Genomic DNA, 22351 nt, shown 5'->3' with positions numbered 1-22351 from the left:
CCTTAGGCTTCTTCACCAGTATGGAACCAAGACCTCCTGCTTGTTGTGAAGCTGCCTCTTGCGCCCCTTCAAAACATATCCGCTTATCCCTTGTGGTTATTTGGAAGCCCATCAAAAGGAACCTCTTTGGCCGACCAGAAAGGGATACTTAAATTTTGTAGCTTCACTCAGGTCTCATCTCAAAATAGTTTAAGATCAACTCTTTCCAGGGTAGTACAAACAAGCCACTAATTGGGTTCGCTGAGGGGCATAATATCAATTATGCATTGATGAAGTGTTGTTAGAAAAAGAGGGTGCACAATCACTCCTCTCGAAGAAGATAATCCGTTTTTTTCTGTAGAAAAAAAATCAACTATTAAAGTTTGTCACAAAGACAATCCCACATTCAGAAGTAATTTCAGAGTGCCAAGTAGAACAGAAACCCATACATCACACCTCTATGTATGTAGATTAAATGAAAACAAAGTGGGATACCATAAGCATCATGCAAACGTGGCTCCCACCAACTCAAAAGCAAAACCACCTCTGATTTTGCAGAAAACAGGATGGTAAATTAAAATCTAGCTTTTCTCTTGGCAAGTTATACAGCAGCTTTCCAGAAGTAACTGCATTAGCTTCTCTGTGTGAGGTTGGGTCTAACAGACAAAAACACTGAACAATTTTGCAATTTCAACAGAGTAGAAAACCCAGCATTATGGATATAACATGTGCTGGCCTTTCAGCTGCAGCTGTGGAAATTGGATAGCAGTACCTCGAGCTTACAGCACTACATTTATTAGACTAAGAACTATTATGTGCAAAGAAAAAAAAAAAAAAAACACAAATTAGGGAACTGTCAGCTACCAAAAAGAAGAAACTTAGTGTCTTCAGTTTTGACAACATACTCCCGTTTGTGACATAGTTACTTGTTACACAGACTTTAAAAATGAAACTTGTGTATTTATTTTTCCTTTTCACAGAATATGATTTGAAATCCACCATTTGCTTTCCAAGCCTGATCATCAGATCTACAAGGAAAGGCATCAGGTACTAACAGATTCTTGAACAGGTTTTTCTTCATCATCTCCTTCCATTGTTTCTTCTTCTTCTTTTTCTTCTACTTTCTCTACCTCAGGAAGAAGTCCATCAAGGTTCAATAGCAAGCCTTCACTGGTTGAAGATCTAATAACCAACTTCTGCACAAAGGGACCTACAAAACAAAGGACGCCACCAATTTAGTTACTCCAACACTTTTTGTGTCTCCAGGCTGAGTTACCTTAGTACTAATCTAGATCATGTCAGGTGTATGACAGTCACAGAACGGTATGAGTAGACAAATCATTTCAGTACAGACAGTTTAACATGCACCCTGCCAGATAGGGCTCAAAATGCACTTCACACTCTGGTGCTACAAAAAGGTAGTAACACAATGGCTACCTTACTCCTTCAGTACCTCACCAGCAGTTGACATAATTGATATTCCTGGGCCTTGGAACATACAAATCAAGCTACACACACATACACAGTCTCCTCTAAAGTATAGAAAAAAATCAAGTCAATTTGGAATCTAGTCTGACTGGCAAATTACAGCTGGGAAGTTCCTGACAACCTAACAGCTTTTCTTCCAGCAGTCAAATACACCAGCCTAGGATCCAGTTTTCTGAAGAGTGCCTTGGGAAGCGCTTGACATATAAGCATAAGTGAAAAGCCTACTTTTTAAAGGCAGCAGGCATGCCATTCCACGAACAAAACCCTACATTTTTATCTACCACAACATGTAGCACCCATAGCTTCTGCATGGGTTAAGAATGGTGCTCTGCTATCCTGTGCTCTCCAAGAAATTATTTGGGTATTACAAAGCAGTGGAAATAATACCGAGCTCAAGGCAGAAAGTCCAACACATGCTTCCTCCCTATTCCTCCTCCAGAGCAGCAGAGGGAGCAATGCAGGAAAGTTCTGTGAAGTGCAGTCTGATTATCTGTCAATCACATCTGCATTTTGGATTGAAGCTGCACAGGAGGCAAAGGTAAGGACAACAGCATGCATTTGAGGAAGGGGCTGCTGAGGTAGGCAGCGGTTTTCAAGTTCCCTTTGGATTTGGAAAGGAACTGAATAAAACCCAGACTGTGGAGGAAAAGGCTAAGATGTTGTGGTTATTTGTAACACACACATATCCGATCAAGATGATTAGGAAGCAGTAGAGATGATACATGTCTGATAGCTAAAATAGAGCCCCTAGTACAAAGAAAAAAAAAAAGCAAACCAATCCCATAGAGCAGGAAGAATACATTTCAAGGTGAGAAACCTAACAAGTCAAAAGACTGAAATAAATGATGATAGATATATTAACACAACACACTCTTCCCACATACAGCAAACAACATTCTCTCAGGTCAACTCCAATCATCCTTTCATCTTCATGATGTCAATGCTATCCCTACATAGCTTGGCTTCTGAGTGTTCACAATTCCTTATATACAATAATTAAGCCCTCTTTCTAACATTTTAATCCTAGTAAAGATGACCACATGGGCACTGAGTTCATTTCCAACCCTCCCACTCCACCCCTCACTGAGTGGTCAGGTCAGAACAACCATGTCAAAAAAAAAAAAAAGCTGCTGTAGGCTCCAAAACACATTACAATTGGCTTTCCCCTATTTGCCACTTCACAAAAATTAACTAGCCACCTGTTGATCGCACAAATATTCAGGCGTGCGTGATAGAGAGCACCAAAATAGCCCAAACAATCCTATTTCAGGATCCTACCAACAAATGCTGAAGGAGTCTTTTGACAAGAGGCACTACAGAAATAACCCAATTTCTTTGTGGAGGATTAATTAGAACTACATTATACTCTGAGAACATATGGCTGGTGGTATTTTTAGCCTTGCATTAGATCAAGTGACTTGCAGAGGGATGCCTTTTTAGTGGTAACTGCATAGTTGCACGAAGACACACTACTACATATGGAAAATCTAAAACGAACAGAAATCTGTAAACGAAGCGACTGACAATTAGCAAGCCTACCTAGATTCCCTTCCTGTAAAGATATGTTGAGGACCACGCTTGCTTCCTACAAATGGCAAATATTTTTGACCAAGCAAGTAAGAACAAGACAAAAGAAACACACCACAGTCATCAAGCTTGATACCAGCAAACAAACAGAAACGTTATCAAGTCCAGAACGGCTTACCCTTACTTAACCAAGTTGGTGTAGTTGATATATGAATCTCATCAATAAAAAAAAAATCATGACTTTCTGCTTTTATTTAGTTTTATTTCTAGTCAACTAACCCCTTATACTTTTATTTGGGATTAAATGCTTCCAAAGGCTTGTTTAGTTTGCTTTTCACGGTCCATTCTGTTTGTACAGTCAGAGCATCAGTGGAAGAGACAAAATTTGACTCTTTTTTGCAGACATTAAACCAATATTAATATAAAAATTGGTTGGTTAGATTACAGAAGGCTATTCTTCCCTAGAATTATGTTTTTAAATCACTGTTTCCACTCCAGTAATGCAATTGACATCTGTTTTACATTTACTTCAATATGAAAAAGAACAGCTAGTATATTAGTTGGTCAAATTCTTTACAAAAGAACAGTGAGCAGAACCCACAGGAACAGCATGCCGAATTCATGCTTTTACTCCTTTGTAACATGATCATTCAGTTAGAGAAGGAAAAGAAAAGATTAACAGCTTTGCACCAGGAACAGCAGAAATTTAAAAAACATCTTGGCGACAGAAAAAAATGGTTGTATATATTCAAACGGGTAGTTAGCATCAGACTAGACGTTAGCTGAAGCACTGGCATTGTCTTAAGCAACTGCAGGTGGATTCTGGGTTCGGATTCTTTGTATTCAGCTTCAAGTGGTGTAAACCAATCCACCCATACCCTGAAGACCCCCATGTCTCACAAGGATTCCAATGTATTGTTATAATCCATTTAAGCATCAACCTGCCAACTCAGTTTTGTACATCATCTCACTTCTTTCCTCACACAGACACTTCTGCAGTGCAATGAGAGTTCACGTCAATAAGAGCAGACACTATTCATGTCCTTATGTGCTGTCAAGCTGTCAAGTGTTAATTCACTGAGTAGCCTAACAGCTCCCTCCTCCCGTCCCAAGTAGACAAAGCAATGAGGTCATTTAATGACACCCTGGTTAATAATCATTTCTTTATTTTGTTTCTAGAGCTTCAACTAATAGACTGGAAGAACAGCTACTTACCAGAACTTGATGGCTTGAATTTGCAGATATCCTCTAAAATTGTTTTTAGATTGGCAACTATCTGCTCAGTAGGCATATCCAGCTGAAAAAGAATAATGCAGAATTAGCCATGGTGATACTTAAACCCTTAGATTAATAAATCAGTATGTGCTGGGTATGAACATATTTCATTTGGATACATCTTGTTTCTCTGTATCCCTGTTAAAAGAGTTACAAATCCCATTAATGGCCTTATCAAAATGACTCTGAGAAGTATACAAGGCTGTATTTTTATCGTTATTTTCCTTCTCTCTACTCATGACATTCAATTATTCCATTCCCATGACTCTGTATACAACATGTAGCCTTAAAGATGTTTTTAAAAACAACCCACATAAAAGTGCTTTTGTGAAATAGTACTGAAATTAAGTATTAAATATGGGCCCCCAGCATAAGAAGGATGCAGGGATCTGTTAGAACAGGTCCACAGGAAGGCCACGAAGTTGATCAGAGGGCTGGAGCACCTCTCCTACGAAGAAAGACTGAGAGATCTGGGGATGTTCAGCCTGAAGAAGAGAAGGCTCTGGGGTGACCTCATTGCAGCTTTCCAATACTTAAAGGGGGCTTAAAAAAAGAGATGGAGAAGGACTTTTTGCTCAGGCAGATAATAACAGGACAAGGGGGAACGGTTTTAAATTGAATGAGGGAGATTTAGATTAGATGTTAGGAGGAAATTCTTCACTCAGAGGGTGGTGAGGCGCTGAACAGGTTGCCCAGAGAAGCTGTGGATGCCCCATCCCTGGAGGTTCAAGGCCAGGTTGGATGGGACATCCACCGTAGACTGGTGGCTCCTGGTTCTGCCCGACGTGCTCACGTAACGAAGTACTTACACACTACTTCAGGCACATAAGCAGTCCTCACTGAACAGATCACAAATACTTGGGAGTAAACCAACACCGCTGCTAAAAAATTAGTATCTCCATCTTCCCTCATCTATTAATCACCTTAAACCACAACTGCTATTCATCTCACCTGGAGTCTCTTCAACAATGAGCAACTCACGAGGAAGAGACGCACAAACCTGAACACCCTCGGGTCAAACCCAGGGCTGACTTCTCTCAGCTCCTGGAGAGCTTAACGCACGTTTCTCAGAGTTAATGTTCTGCTAGCGTTAACGCCCTGCTATGCCTTATTTAATCTCCCTGGTCTCACCCGTATCACCCAGACATCTTTATGAAGTCTTTTTCTAGAAGTTTCAGAAGTGGAATTAAGAAAAATGAGCTTGCCTTTTTTTTTTTTTTTAAACAGAATTAGCTTTGTTTCAGTGGAGTGTACAGACATCACTCGGTCCCGCCTTCTCCACTCCCTCTCAATGTAGCACAAGCAGGTTTTAACAATTCACTTGTCCATAAAGGCATGCATTACAATAGAAATCTTGTTATACTTCCCTAGTCTCCTCCCAGATTTGGTCCATTAATTTCTTTTCATGCTCCTCTGGCAGACTTTTGATCCAAATGCCATTCTTCTGTTACACAGGCCAGTAACCATTCATCTTTATTACTGTTAGGCTGACTGTGAAGTGCTTAATCTTTCATAAATTAACAGCTGTAAAAATTTGTTTGCTAATGCTGAGCATTTCACTTCACTGACAGACTCACCATGCTGTACAGAATTCAAAATAAAGGAACACTTGCAACAATTTCAACAATTATAGTAACTAATTAGAAGCTATATATAAAGGCTTGAACTGTGTTTGCTTCCTAATCTTGCACTAGGTTCAAGTCTCAAGCAAACCTCCAATTGTGCAACTTGAGTGAGCTACTTAATATTCATTATCTGTCACCAAGCCTGCAAGAACACAAAATATACAGAACTAGCAAGCTGCTCTAAACAGTAAGTTACAATTTCTTCTAAGAACTATAACACATTATGAGAGAAGACAAACATGTCAAAATATGAAGACATTAGTTAATATCCCCTGTTTGATACTACAGGAAAATAGGGCAAAGTGAGTTACATTCCATCATGCAACATGACACATCCCAAGAGATCGTGTACCGCAATTTTCTTGAGATGCAGATGGCTCCATAATGAAGACAGGTAATGCCCAAAGGGTTTTAAGTATTTCAAAATAGCTTCTACATCACCAAAGTATCCCACAGTAACTCTTGGTGTGCGCACAGTCACTGTGTATCAGCACTTAGATATTTAGGTTAATTCTAGCCTTCCCCAAACTGACAGAAGCACCCTGGACCAGATCTCCAAAGCTGCACGAGCTGCTCTGCTCAGATCGATTCCGGTGGGACCTCAACATCCAAGTCCTGAGCCACCCTGACAAATAACAATGCCTCCAGAGGGAACAACTATGAATTTATTTCTAGTCCACTTTGTATAAATACAACCTAACCACAATGGAGCTTGAAAAGATGGCAGTATGTGCTAAAACCAGAGCGCAGAACTGAAGCGTTACCTAACTATAGTTTAGGTCGCTTCTCTCTAGAGCAGCACAAGGTGCTGTAAGGAGGTACAGAGAAGTTATTTGTTCTTTCTGGGGGGAAGAAACAAGTTTCTTTAACAGGACCTCTCACTACCTCTGCTGCCTAGGCAGAAGTTACCTACGAATATCCAGCACTGTACAAGTTTAACCAAAAGAGATGATGTTTAAAGCTCCATTCACAAAGTCCCAAAGCTTCTAATCTACTAGAGGATCTTTAGAAGGCTGCAACTGAACACACAGAAGACCCACTCAGCCATTTGGTGGATACATCTGCAAATGAAGAACTAGAAGATGCCCCGCTATCAAAACACTAGCTTTAAGTGTTAAACTGCGCTTAGGGAATTGTATCAAGAGATCAGTCGTGGCACTACACCTGCTCTACTGATTTGACTACAAGGGCTGTATGTAGGGAATGCAGCCATGGCAGGGCAGAAAAACCTGACAATATAAAAAAAGTTATCAATACCAACAACTCAGAACACTGTGGTAAACAGGATTATCACCAGCTAGTTAACTAAACGCTCTGGGAATCTGGGGACCGGAGAATCAAGTCAAGCTAGCTACAGAAGTCATTTAGACACAGCAAAGGTGCTTTGCATGGCAGAATCTGTACAGAGAATGTGCACAGCATGGGAGGAAGTGGGATATGCCCAAAAAGGAACATGACGTTTGAGACATTCGAGCTCAAGAGCTGTAGGAACCTCCCTCCAAAAACAGTGAGACAGCCAAGTCTTCCAGATGCTAACCTTAAAGGCTGAAAGTAACTGTTGCCTTATACACCCCAGCTGACAAAAAACCCTTCCCACTCCTTGGTGCAGGGAAGAGGTGTGATTTGAGAGGTTCATGATCATGCTGTAAGATACTTAACGGTCTGGGAACCATCATGTGGAAAGACTTATTTGGTAAATATGAAATAAAGAAGCAGCATGTATGATTTATGCATCCAAAAGGCTATACATACACATAGGTTTGCTGTTGTTGTTGTTTTTAATTGAGCAACAAAAAATAAAGGTAATGCTAAAAGGCTTCCTGATGGGAATTTCTATCAATTTCTTCAGGTTGCGACTTGTTTTACAATGGTTTCACTGCCTGGGCTAAAAAGCAAAGCAGAACACCACCTACCTAACCACAAAGCTGACAGCTCTGAAGTTTAAGTCATGCACTAACATATGTACAAACCTACACATCCACTGCAATCTGCAACCAACTTACACAAATCCAGAAAATGGCTAGCCCTGCACATTAAACAAAACAAGAAGCATGCCAAGGCAAACCAAGGAAGAATGGCACATCTGTTTGCCATTACCTTCTCTGAACATCTCTGGTGCACCAAGATAAAAAAGCCCTAGTCCAGGCATACTGCTGTTGCATGTCAGAAAATGGACGTGCCATCTTTCCCAAAGTTAGACAAGGTCTAACAGTGTACAGCATTGTACAAAGTCTAGTTTTGGTTCATCTATAAAAGATAATGGTTTGAAACTCCATGATCCTTTCAGTTAAGTGACAAAGTCCAGTAGCCCTTCCTTTTATTTAGAAATAACCCTCTTCACATATTTTTGTTATTGAATGGAACTGTACTTGACCATCTCAGCTACTAACATTTTAGTCCCTCATATTTTAAACACTATTGAATCAATTAGAATAACTTCTAAACATAAATGAAAATACTAGCAGGTACGGCACCCCTGCATCAAAAGGAAAACCCCGTAGCTGACATGCTGAAGCTGCCTCATTTCCCTCATAAGCAAGGGTTATGTACAAGAAACGTGGTTAGGTATTAACTTCCAAGTGTACCAATCCAACTGTCCTCATTCCTGTGTCCAGTAAGAGTCCTGTAATACTACCTGCATTGCCATGTTTGTTTTGTTCTACTCATTTCTGCCCCAAGGAGGACAAAGAGAGCCTTTTTCCTCCTCTTTTGCATGCCATTCTAACAGAACAGTCACTTTCAGTTCAGAACAGAGTCATTTCACACCACATTCAAGAAATTTAAAGGAGCTATAAAGCTTGTGCCTTGATCTCAACGTTCACACATCCTCTTCTTCAGGCAACCAGGATGAAGGATAATGTAAGCTCTAACATATAGTCCTAAAATAATGCCCTCCAGAGAGCCTCATAGAGTGGGGCAGATCAGTCTGCCCTCTACTTCCAGCCACTTTACCTCCATGGTGGCATGGCCAGAACACCCATGTATCAGCACGGATCCACCTACGCATTTCCAGCTCGGTCTCCAGCTGAGGGTCTTCCCACCTGCAGTCATGAGGACTGGGGCTCCCACAGTGAAGGCTGCAATCAGCCAGAAATTAAGAGTTTTGGCACCTTCACTCAGAACTCAGGTTCCAGCTTTTCTGAAGACTTACAGGGCAATGCAGCCACTAAAAACTGGCCGTTTCAAAAGGGAACTGGAATTTTTATGGCTTTATCTCACGGCATGTCAGAGACCTGGGCTGCCTAGCAGCCATTCAGCCAGAAAGCTAAATCAGTTCTCAAGGCACTTAAACTGGGCTTACAGTTGTGGCATCTGACATGGGGGAAATCTACTCCAAGTCCCATACTACAGCTCTCATAAGACAATCTAACAAGAACAGAAAACCCACAGATCCCCAGCATTTCACGGTTTAGCTCCATCAACTCCAAAATCTAGAGTTCCAACTACCAACAATACTTTATTTTTTTTTTCAGTCAAATGTGAAACAAGTTCATGAAGAGAGACATGAGTTCACAGCTCTGTTTTCTGAGCAAGTACATTTTGTCTCCTGGTGCTACTAAGAGATGAACAGAGCCCTGTTTTACCTGTTAGCAATGGTGAGACATTTCTGGAGCACAGTAAGCCGCCAAACAATTAACAACGGTACTGTAACCAGCATCCCGTAACAATATGTAACCTCTGTATGTCTCTGCATTATTCAAGTAAAACCAGATTTCCTCTTAATTTCAAGAGAAGCACTTGACTCGGCTGAACTCCAAGAACTTGTCCTCAGATGTCTCTATATAAAATGTTAACTAAATCTCTTCAGAGCAGGTTTAGAGCAACTCCTAACAAATTTTACTTTGCACTGCACCAGCATAATAAAACGACTCCATTTTGCCATAATTCAGGGAAGTCAAATGCCTCTCATGACAGCGAAGGCGGGAACTGGAACATCTCTGCTTTCAGGAACAAAAAAAAAGCCCCCAAACCAAGAGCTAAGTGCTGACAAACGTGGCAGATGAACATTTCCACAGAATTGGAGAAAACATTTAGTGGACAGACAGTATCAGTTAAAGAGCACTGACCCATTTTGTGTTGCCTTGCTTTCACTGGCTTCAGCTCAGTTATGAACCTTCCCAAGAAGGTCAGAAGGGAAAGGAAAAAAAGCATTTCTCTGTAAGAGCCTGGTGACCCTGCAGATATCCTTTTCTCATCCTGGCACTCAAGCTGGTTGCGCTTCTGAGATACTAGCAATGTATAGGAAAGAAAAATGCAGGCACAGAATACCCCTTACTGAGGCTGTGCCCTTGGTCCTCGCTGTTGTAAAGTGCTGTTTCCTGTTCTATAGTTTACTTCGCTATGTTTTTCGCCATCCTCAGTCCTTGTTTTGTTCCAAATTCAAGCCTTTTGCCATATAGGATTACTAGGAAGACATTACTTTGGTATAGCACATACCATCAAGAGCTCCACAAGACCTTCAGCTCTCGCTGAGGTATGTATTGTAAGGCTCAATGTCCCTCACAGCCTGCAAGGACACTGACACTTCTGGCCTTCCCGACGCTGACAGACGAGGGAGGTAGGTGCTACTGCCAGTGCGAATTGCCATTTCCAGCCTCAACTCATGATTTCCACTCACCAAGTTTGAGAGGCCTCTGGTTCAGTACACCTCTCTCCACACTCCTAACCCTGTAAAGGAAATGGTGCTCCTGTGCACGTCCCTCCCCAAAATGTATATCCTTCCAAACAAACTTTTAAGTCTCACCTCAAAATAACCTTCCTGCATTTCACAAGAGAACTGCTTCCCAGGCAGCTCCCTGCACAGACACAGAAACAAACCAAAAACTCCTTCCTGGTGTCACCTTTACATTTTCTAAAGACAACACCTCCAACTTTGGAGAAAGAATACTTCATAGCAGTCAACAGCAGCCTATCCCAATTCAAAAGCTGTGTCAAAACCCTCAACAAAAATGACTTCAAGCTGCCCTCTTCAGATAGCATGATTCTGAAGGAGACATCCCAAGTGTCTCAGTTGTCTCTCTTCTGCTCTAAGCTCTGTGTCTTAAAAGAAGATTTTACATTCTTGGTTTCACAACTTCACATCTACTAATTAGACTTAACTACTGCCAACTCCCGGGCTTTTCAAAGACATCTCAATTACTCACTACATAAGAAAACACCACTGAGGCTGCTGACTTATGTGGGAGGGCGGCATTACTTCAAGCTATGGGCCATAACTGAACTAACAGGCAACATAAGACAGCAAGCAGCACTAAAGGGAAAAGCTCTCTTTGAGAAACACCAGCTTGGCAGAGTCCCAGAAACATCTATGCCACTGCTTGGAACACAGCAATAGATCTTTACACTTCTGTGTAATTCACAAATGATTATTTTCTCACTGACAAGGTTTAAATTTAAAGAGCTCTTGATTTAGTGGTGAGCAGACATGCATAACCACTCAAGGCTTCCACCACCTCCCAGAGCCTTGCCTGTGCCAGCTTTCCTCCCAGCGGCGCTGCACAAACAGCAGCACAACTAGGTCAGGCACAGGAGAGCAGCTACAGAGGGTGGAGACATTTTACACGAGCCGTAACCACAGTCATCCTCTGGCGTCCAACTCCCTGAACACGTCACTTCCACTGCGGTGGAGTCACCTCTGCCACGGAGCTGATGTTACCTTACCACAGCTCAACTGCACACAAGTAAACCCCCAGCACGCTATTTCCGATCCAAGATTAAGAGCTCATTCACAAGAACCTGCTATTTACTAATTATAATTTAAAAAATGACATCTCTGGCTGCACCGTAGCTTCAGAAGTGCTTACAGAAATGCAGGGCCTGGGCCGCCCAAAGAACCTAAGGTGCCCTGTAACGCCAGCAGCTCATGGCAGTAACAGGACGTGGTTTAAGTCTCAGAAACTCTAACCACAGCAGTAAGAAGCTATACCAAGTACAACCAACTGCAATTGCACGGAATGCTGTCAAGCTATCCGAGTTTTGATTGTTGTTATTAAAAAAAAATTATTAAAAAAAAAATGTTGTTGTTGTTTTTTTTAGATTAAGTGTGAAAAAAACTTTCAAAGATATTTAATTTGCAAGTATTTTAAAGGCTGATCAAGAGGATTACAATTAAAGTAGTCCAAAGCAAAAAATTAAAGATATAGAATACAGGCAAAATACTTGAAAAGTATTTTCTTTTTTTTTCTTTTTCCATTTTATCTATGGATTTGAAGTGTTTTATGTAGTCACATCAGACTTATAGACAACTAAAGATACCTCCTGCCTGTATGAGAATCTAATACATAACACATTTTGGGAGAATAGTCCTGAAAACCGCAGTTTTGAGGTATTGTACAGAAGAACAAGCCCTTTAAATTCATATGCACAACTCACAGGAGCTAGCCAAAATCAACAAACTTGCTTATCTAATATCACCAGCCAGAACTGCAGAGAACACAAGTCTTGTGAACTTCCTTTCTGTACCAGTATCAGTTAAAGTTACAAACGGGTAGGATTACAAATAGACAAAATAGAATGGAAGTAAAACAATTTGGAACAGGAAAAAAAATACGGAAAAAAGCTTAAGAGCCTATAACAAGAGAAAAGACACCCTTCAATAACCCGGTTTCTTATGACGGTAGTCAAAGCGCAGATTAATTTTACATTTCAGGTATGGTGCAAACAGTTGGTTTGTTTCCTCCCCTGAACCAGGACTAAAAGTTCTTAAAATTAAACCATGACTAAAAATTTCCTAAATTAAACCAGCCTTTAATTATTAGGTTCAAGTGAATACAGTTTGATCCAGAGATCCCACTCTTGGCATCCTTAACTTCTCAGCATTAGATATGTCTTGCTTCCAGTGGAACCAGCTTCCATCACCATACTTCAGTGACATACAAGGCTCACATCAGCTGAACACGTTGCACAAGAAACAGTAAAGTTCTTTTTAGTCAGTGAAATAACACTTAAAATCTTGAGAATGCACAGGTCAAAAACTTTTCTTCCCTGCTTTAATACTAACTTCAACTCTGCTCAGCAGAGAACACTTAAGAACTCTCCATACTTACTCTTGCTATTCTCGTCTTGATCACACGCTCGTCTTCCACCGTGTACTCTAGACCTTCTCTAAAGAGTTGTAGCATTTTGGGGATATCGTGGCCCAGAGAATCTAATTAAAGACACAAAATCTGGTTAATGTTTATGAGTAGGGCATAACATACTGCTAGAAAAGGGAGAACTCAATGTTTCAGCTAAAGCAGTTAAACTCCAAAGAAAAATGTAGTTTCATGAAGCACCCTCACACATCTTCTATGAAAATCTCTCTCCATATTCATTCCTTCCTCATCAATCAGCAGACATTAATAGATGATATAGTAAAAAAAAAAAAAAAAGTTAAGTAAGATTTCACTTCCAATAAAGAACCTGTGAAGAGCGTACATAAGCAGTCATTATTACCTAATTCCTAATATAATTAGTTTGGAAGATCAGAACCTACTGAGTTAAATTTAGAATAAGCCCCAAGCGTCTACCTTGAAAACAAACACTCCACAACTGTGCAATAGCAAGATTACACACTACGTGAAACATCCTGGCCCAGTCCAGCCATTGAACAAGTCAAGACAGCTGTTTTGTTATCTCAGCTGCAGCTCATCTGACAGATTTACAGCACCACTCGGTTGCTTCAACTACAAGTATTATTTCTCCCACATGCCTTTGAGTGTCTCCAAGAGAAAGCAGCCACCAATAACCTACAAACCAAGCAAATTTGTAATGGCGTAACATAACTTTTGTTTGTCCCCAGAACATCTGGAGTATTCTGTTGCAATGCTTTGGGCAGGTTCGTATGTTTGCCTCAAACATTTAGGAGGCTAAAAACACTGCCTGCAGCCTGTAAAAACATTGTTAGGGCAGCAGGGGAAAGGAATTTGGTTCAAGATTTAGCGTTTCATGCAACTGACACTGCTCACGTGAATAACTTTTTTCCTGTGTTTGAAAGACCCCCGAAGTACAGCAAAAATAAATCAAGTCAGCAAGGGAGACAAAATATTCAGAGACATTTGATGCTGTGAGAACCTGATCTGAATAGGAAGTTTCTTGAGCATAATGAAAAGGGAGCAACCACACAGAAAAGTTAACAGGTTATACTAACAAGAAGCATAAATACTGTTATTAAGAAGCACAGACAAGTACATAGAGCAGTCATGTAGCTGGGATCCAAACAACTGTACAACAGTCAGACAGCGCAACTATCTCAGTGAACATCTTTTTTTCCCCAAAGTTGTTTCTATTTTCCTACGTAACTTCACTCCATAAAGTTTGCAGTACTATTACAGTTGATCAGATATTAACTCACACGCACAACTAGTTGACAAAACTTACCTTGACCGTAATCCCAACGTTTTTGTTGCAGGGGAAAGGCACAGTACTAGGTTCCTAAAACAACTTTCACATATGACAAAAGGAGTGGCTCAGTCATATGCAGTCAAATACTCAGTGTAATTATATGTCCTCATGAAAAAAAAAAAATCACCTCAAGAGTTAATCTTGTCCCAGCACTTAGATTTATTAAAAAAATAAAAATGCTTCTTACTTCTTTTTGTGCTGGGGTATTTTCGTCTTAGCTTGCCTCTTAATGGTATTAGTTTAGGCATTATTGCAGGAACAGCTACATAGGAGTCCACTTGGATTTCATCTTCCAAAATCTGCAATAAAACAAGGTAAAATATATTTAGGAACACAATAAATTAACGAAGTACACAACTTCTATGCACAAAAATGTCAGAGCACAGAAACCAGTATCTTACTCTTTATATTGGCTGCTAACCTCAAGCTAGAGCTTGCTGGACATTAAGTTCTTTGCCCCCTCCCCGCTTGGTCACTGTTAAAAGCTACAATGTTTAATTTAGATAATTCTTAAAAAAAAAATAAATACCCATTTGATTAATTCAACTCCTCCTACAACAGCAGCTCCATTCTCTCGAGCTATTTCAGCTTCTTGCTCATTCTGTTGAGAGAAAAAGAATTTATTAGCATCTGTACTACCAATTAGTCTATATCAACAGCATTGGATAGGTTCTTTACCTTGACAACGGGATGTAAGAACGGACTATATACTAGTTAAGAAGGGAAGAAGAGTTTAAGACAAACCAGAGATGAAAAAAATATATCTAACACTGGCGATTTAGTATTGGAGCAGCAACCCCAGTTCACTTCCAGTCCTAATAGAAAGCAGTATTCAAGCTTTCAGTTTCTTTCTGGATAAAAAAAAAAAAAAATCATCCCTTTGGGGAACAGCTCTGTCCCATGCCCTTTCTCTCTGATCGTCATCCTCTGGAAGCTTCAACCAATCATCCACTAGGTGGAGTCAACATGTGCCATTAATCAAAGCTAAAAGAAAAGCATGAAGCAGGCTTCTTAAAACCACCATAAAATACGGCTATTTACTTCTGAAAGTGCTATTAAACTATTGCTTCAAATAGCATTTAGAAGTCAACTTTGGTTTTCCTGTTTTCAAAGAACCATCAACTAAATCCAGGGCACTTCTCTAGAATTATTTCATACAGGTTATTTTGTTAGAAAGATTAACAGGCGAAGAACAACAGCAAAGAGACTGAACTAGCCTCACACAGATGCTACAAAGGCTCTCCACACCATTTCACATCACTGATCTCCTAGCACGGCAGATGAAAGGTTTGGGGGTGAGGCGGGGCAGGGTATTATTTAGATTGGTTGTCTATATTTTTTATTTGAGAAGTTACTGAACACCACCGCCACTCAATGGCGAGCCGTTACAGCATAAGCCACTGCGAGTAACTTCTAATTTGCACTGCCTACTAAGGCTTCAGACAGCAAGGTTAGACATGACTGCTAAACCAAACTGTCCACCTTTATTACAGGATAATCAAAGTTTTTACTCTGCAAACAGACTTCAATAATTTCTCTCCCTCAGTCACACCTACGCAGATGTTCACTCCCTGAGTGTATTGCTAGAATAAATTACGCATACGTAGATATATCAAGATGAAGGAAATTCAAGGTGGTTGTTAACACATTAAGGCGCTGCTGAAGATGAATCCTCAACAGGCTTGAGAATCCTGCAAAGCATTTAGAAAGCCTTCCCAACACAAGGTACAGCGCATACAACACGACTAGATCCCATGCAAGAGCATGCTAGGTTCATAGCACATATAACTAAGTAACTCGTGCTTACCCACCTCTGTGAAAACCAGGACCTTATTCACTTCGTCTGTAAAGCGATATGGAAGAAGAACGGTGCTTGCAAACGGATCTACTTTTTTCTAAAAATAAAGGAAAATATTGAAACAAAAAAGAAATCATGACTTCAGAGCAAGTCATACTAAATAATTTTGCACCCACACAAATGCACAGATGCAAGCATCTTTGACTAAAACATTTTTAACCACAATATGCTTGCACGTAATAATCATAATAAACCAGCACAATGCACAGATTCTGACTGCCTTTGTAGGTCTGGTTTGGAGTAGCAGAATCTAGACTTCACCAACATAAAAATACATGATTTATGTATGCTGATGCTTGCCCAAGAGAAAGGGGCTGGGGTCAGTGACTCCTGCACGTGGAACTGCTGCCACGCTCAGGTGCCGACAGTAACACACAGGGGGGTTCTGCAGTCACAGCTCATTTACATTAAGTTTCTGAGTAGGTAATGGCCAATGCAAAGCATCAGCAAGAAACGTGTCTCTCACCAAGGCTTAAGAATGCCTCACTGCTACTGGAAGCAGAAACAAGAGGTCTGTGAAAGCATAAACTTATCTAGCTCTAAGTGACGCTGGTATACCAAAGGGATATTTAGTTACACGCACAAAGAAAGAAACTTTAAAGAGACCAAACTGTTTTCTAGCTCTGAGGGAAGGAGAAAGTTTCAGGGAAAATCTAAACTGGGCTAGGTGCCTTTGAACTGACAAAAGGGAAGAATTGCAATAAAAGCTAAAATACTCCACCAAGACAACACTCAGACCAGACTCCTAACAACCTCCTCTGAAGCTGAGAGCGCAAGAAATGTCACCTAGCAAAAATTTGTCCACACTTTTTCCTCATTTCTTAACCAGCGTCCTCTGAAGACTTGCAAGGACACCATTCACTTTTAGTGTCATGAAAAGTGCTCACATTGACATTTCCACTTAACATGAACATGTCATTAATCCAAGCCAGAAAAAACAAATAGCTGCAAGAAACTCCTCCAGAAATGATGGTCTTAGCAGCTTAACAGGAATCCTGGCTCTCTTGCACTTCACCAAGGTAACAGAGCAAGTCCCTCTGCTCTGGATTCAAGTACCAACTGTGGTCAAGGGAAGTGAAACTATCTCCCAGTAATTGCTGAAGATACCGGCAGCTCTCTGGCATGCAGCAATGTAAATAGGGGTCTTGCATGAACCCCAAAGATCCCAGGGAAATAAATGATGAAATAAGGTTCTTCAAAACAACAACAACAACAAAAAAGGCTTCCCTTTCACTGCCTCTTGGTATGGAAGAAGAGCTGTGTATGCGTAAGTGCCTTCACTCCAACAGTACCCACAAAAAACATCATAAGCAAACAATACCCTACTTTCAAGGCGCACGACTGAAAAACAAAAATAAAAATATGGCAGGGGACAGAGATGGCAAGAAGCTAATCTACACTTCTCCCTGTAACAAAGAATCCAGAACAAAATATAAGCATGATTTTGGTAACACACCTTCAATTGGAAAGCCCAAACAAATGTGAACTTCAGTTTGATCTGTTCTGCCTGGACCTGATTTTCAGTCACATAATAGCCCATCTTTGAAATTCTTGAAGGTGCTTACCTTGACCCCAAGAATTTGAGCCGTATTTAATAAGCATACACACAATAAAGGCATAAAGCCACCTGCAAAAGCAGACTGTACTCTGACAGCCAAACAGAGCAGTTGGAAGAAGCAGCTGAGAAGGCCAACAGAAACATCTACTCTACATTTAAAACTCAGCCTTCCCATGTTACAAAAAAAATCAGAACACCTCCTTATCCTCTTTGAACTTACCTTCTTCTGCAGTGCCGTATCTAGAAACACATTAATATACACATACTGTTTTGGGTATGTGAAGTCTAGTTCCTGAAATTTCTTTAGCATACCGACAGCCTCTTCTACATTATAGGATGGCCGCTTGTAAACCCATGTCAAGTACACATCATCCACTGGCTTGCTCATCAGAGGCCGCCTGATAATTCCTTTTTTCTTTTTTGTTTCTTCCTGCTTGGCCTTTTGTGAACCTCTTTTTGCATTTCTGAGACAAAAAGAAAACAAACACCATTGTTAGATCATCAGCAGAAGAGTTTGGCACTTGCTCCAAGAAAAAGAAGTAAACACTGTCATAGGTCAGTTAATTAATGAGTAGTTACCAAGGTAGGCTCTACACATAAGAGCAAGTAACATCCTTAAATTCACTCCAATCACTCGTCTCATATGGCCAAGACAAATCAAGCTTCCAGTGGAGTTAACAAACACAAGCTCCAGTCTTTAACTCCGCTATTTTGAAAGGCTCTCAAAATGAGGGGGAAAAATAGAGATAGAAAAGGATGCTCCATTCCTCTATTAAAATGAAGGTTAAAATTGAAAAAGTTAACTATATTCCAACGCTCTTGGTGTACAGCATGCTCCGCTGTTCCGCGCACAGAACGCATTTTTCTTCTCCCACTTATGCAGCAGTATCAGACTTTAAGAAACATCAAAGCAATCTAGGTGTCTAGCTGAGGTCACTTGGTTTGTTCAGCTTGGGTTCCACACGAGGGTCAGGCGCTGAGCTCTGCTCTCTGGGGAGAGCGACAGGACCCAAGGGAACGGCACGGAGCTGGGACAGGGGAGGGTCAGGCTGGGTGTTAGGGAAAGGTTCTGCACCCAGAGGGTGGTCGGGCACTGGGACAGGCTCCCCAAGGCGGTGCTCACAGCACTGAGCCTGCTGGAAATCGAGAAGTGTTTGGACAACGCTCTCAGACATCTGGTCTGATTTTTGGGTGGTCCTCTGTGGAGCCAGGATTTGGGCTCTATGATCACTCTGGATCCCTGCCAGCTCACGATATTCTGTGCTGTGATTTTATGATAACGTGAGGCAAGAAGAGGAACGGTCTGAAACCAGTTCCATAAGCTCAGCAGCTTCCAAGCTGACACGATTCCTTCAGCTGTAACCCAGCCATCCTTTTCAAAACCACATAACAAAACCCATCGCGTTTCCCGCCCCCCCCCCCAAAAGCCGTTGCACTCCTTACTTGAACCACTACCAAAAACCCTCCCTGCGGGCCCAGCCTTGATCTCCCCTCTCCACACTGCTTCCCTGGGACCCCACTGCCTGCGGGAAGCCCCCCGAGAGCAGCTCGGAGTGAGGGCAACACCTCACACACCACCACCACGGCCCCCTCAGGGGCAGCGGGACCCTCCTGGACTCAAAGCCCAGCCGAGGGGCAGAACTACGCACTCACTTGGCGGCCGCAGCGTAGCAGCAGACGGGCTGCGGGGGGCGAGGCGAGGCGGCGGCGAGCGGCTGGCGGAGCCCGGCCAAAGCCCATCGGCAGTGCGGGGCCAGAACTGCGGGAAAAAAATAAACGCAAACGGCGCCTTAGCCAGCCGCCCGGCCGCCTCCTCGGGCTCCCTTCACCCCCGGGCGGGTGAGGGCGAGGAGACAAGCGGCCGGCTGGACGCAGACGAGGCCCCGGGAGCCGCTCCCCCCCCCCCCCCCTTCACCTCTCCACACGCAGCGGCCGCTGCCGGCCGCCATCTTGCGCGCCCGCCGCGCCGCCCCGCCGAGCCTGCGGCGGCGCCACCGCCCCGCCGTCCCCCCGAGCGCCGCTGCCGGCGCCCAACGTTCCCCCCGCTCCAAGGTCCCCCCCACCCCCTTCGCTCTCTGCTTAAAGGCCGGGGAAAACGGCGCCGTCCCGGCATGGTCCGAAGGCCAAGCACCAAAAAAACGCCCCTCGGGGCTTTCAGGGGGCCGGGTGGCGTGATGTGTGTGAAGGGAGGGTTTGGGCGGACAGTATTAAGGGGATCGTGAGGCACCGTGCGCCCGCCGCCGTGCCCAGATCCCGACAGGCCCCGCATCGCTTTGCCATGGCCCTGAGCCGGTGGCTGCCAGGGGAAAGGGTTTAAACCATCACGGTTTAAGCTGACAGCAGCCAGAAACCTGAAATGTGCAGTACAGATCTTACCCATAAACATGCTAAAATAGAAACAAGGCAGAACGAGTCGCAGGAGAAATGCACCGCGTGAGTCACTGCCAGCCTGCTGCGGCTACTCCCCGATTTCCTCCTGCTTCCCTAGCCACAGTGCTCACAACCAGGGACATTTCCGTGTGGAATAAACTCCCCTGTGAGTTAACATCAGCTGCTCTGCTCCAAAATGATATGCTGAGAGTCCCTAACAAAACTCTGCCTGCCCCAGACTTCGGCTGCCAAGTCAGGGACTGATGTCCTCCAAAGCTGCGCGGTTTGTGTAGCCAGGGTGTCAGGCCCTGGTTTAAACCTGCTGCATCCTGCAGCCGCTCCCAAGTCTTACTGTGCTCATCTGGAGACACTCGATGCTTCTGGCTGGGAAATTCAGCCCTGCCAGAAACCCCAGTTCCAGGGTATGTGGTTTTAAAAGCCACGTTTGTGCTATTAATAACGGAAACAGTTGTCAATTAATTCCCAGTTGTTCCAAATAACTCAAGAAAGCTATTTTCTGGCCAAAGTCACCCTTGCCCCATTTCAAATGTGTTTGGAAAAGATCTATCTGGTCTACAAAACTACCTGTGGAGCACGTAAGGACTGTTTATGTGGATGCTGAGCTGCTCCAATATACACCATGCGCTATATTCCAGTCTCTTGCTCACTAAAGGGGGACCACTTATTTCACACTGACGTGCTTTTGGCTACAAACATGCTGACTTCTGCAGTTTCATTCCCTCCCTGATGAACCTGGGACCAAGAATATTCTCCACATTCTTTTTTTCTTAGAACTCCGAAGAGAGGTTTATCTATCTCTTCTATTGGTTTGCTCTGAAGTGTTTGTGAAACATCTGACTCACATTGACACTGTATGTTTCTCTTCTGAACAGTGTATTTTCCAGTAGCACAAGACGAGTCCGATTTTTCCCTGTAAGCTTCTTACTGACTTTAATAGACTCTGATGGGGGCCTAACCCAGTCTGCCGTATTCTCTTGCTGTTTCAGTGCCTTTGTGCTCTCCTACTTCTGAGTAAGAGGCTGCCACACTTGCTGGAAGTCTGACCTGGAAGGGGTCTCAGCCCAGATCACCGTGCCCCTTTGGTGAAGAAAGAAATGCAGCTTTTGTCTCTACAGGGACCACGGGTAATGGGTAATGACCCTGCTGAAGGCCTGGCAGTTGTTTTGCAGGCAGCTGTTTGATGTTTACATCTCCTCGTGCATTCCCAAATACGGCAGGGAGCCCCTCGAACTAGAATTGTTATTTTTAAATCAGAGTAGCTGATGTTATGTGCACATGCAAAACATGGCATAACAAACCCGATACAGGTTTCTCCAATGTAACTGTTCACTCTGTATCCCAGGAAAGGATCCAGGAAGATGGGAAGGTACAAGGATGACAGGAGGAAGAAAACCTCCTCAGTTAAAAAGTCTTAATGACAAGTGAAAAAGCACAAAATCCAAGCATGGAGGCAGATCAGGTTTGGGCAATGGGGTTTCTTTTTGGATGGGCAATAGGCACCTACGTATCCTATAGCAGTGGCAAACGTAATACAAGACTTACCATGCGGGTCTGCTTAATATGCACCTGTGATCGGGTATCAACCCGCATCCTTCACCCTGTTCCTCCATGACTTCTGAATCCCCTCATGAGCTTCCCATTTGTTCAACAAAAGGTCACTGCTGCAGATTGTGGGTTTTGGCTCTGTGGGGAAACACAGGCTCACGGTTAACTTGCTAATGATTCTTCCGTATCACCTGTACAGATACTCTGAATACCTCTTGTGCACAGCACGGTGAGGAACACAGACATAACAAATTTATTCTGCAAAGGAAGCAGGGCCTTGGGGAGGCTGCAGTTTGCTGTACAAGTGGTGGGGGAGCCCCCAGGAGATGCTGATCCTGCCAGCGGTGACCCCGGGCAGGCCACTCGCAGAACCTGGTTTCTCAGTTACGCTCCCTTTTCAGAAGGGAGGGAAACAATACCTGAAGTGAGGGTGGCGAGGCCCTGGCCTGTAATGGGAGCTGGGAAACCTACAGAATGATTAACCCAGGCAGGGGAAAAAGGGAGGGCACAGTCCTCCTTCACTGGTCCGTTTGTATTTTTCAGGGGAGAGGAGTAATGAGTGAAACAGTTAAAGGCACCAATATCAAAGAAGTCAGTACCAAAGCCTTTAAAAGGCTGTACATGATCTTTCTCCTAAGAAAGGCAGGCCACTAAACTTCTATTTGAAGAGTCTTTTTCTTTCTCCCTCCTTTCTCTCTGCCCTGCTCTGTATGTCCGTGCTTG

The 22351-nt window shown here is 42.8% G+C and overlaps 1 protein-coding gene across 1 annotated transcript; it reads right to left on the bottom strand.

Moving 5' to 3' along the window:
- Nucleotides 1-918: 918 nt before the first annotated feature.
- MRPL1 (mitochondrial ribosomal protein L1) lies at nucleotides 919-19755 on the bottom strand. The gene is made up of 9 exons (XM_083833168.1): nucleotides 19608-19755; nucleotides 19346-19451; nucleotides 17913-18156; nucleotides 16088-16171; nucleotides 14806-14877; nucleotides 14464-14575; nucleotides 12941-13041; nucleotides 4210-4291; nucleotides 919-1189 (listed from the first exon to the last, which is right to left on the bottom strand). Exons 1-9 carry the CDS (start codon nucleotides 19639-19641, stop codon nucleotides 1023-1025), a joined length of 1002 nt encoding a protein of 333 aa, XP_083689294.1. The 5' UTR covers nucleotides 19642-19755; the 3' UTR covers nucleotides 919-1022.
- Between the last annotated feature and the right edge of the window lie 2596 nt (nucleotides 19756-22351).

This window comes from Anser anser (genome assembly GCF_964211835.1).
Source record: "Anser anser genome assembly, chromosome: 4".
Classification (NCBI taxonomy): Eukaryota; Metazoa; Chordata; class Aves; order Anseriformes; family Anatidae; genus Anser; species Anser anser.
The sequence above is the reverse complement of the archived record's forward strand: the minus strand, read 5'-3'. Positions and strand labels throughout refer to the sequence as shown.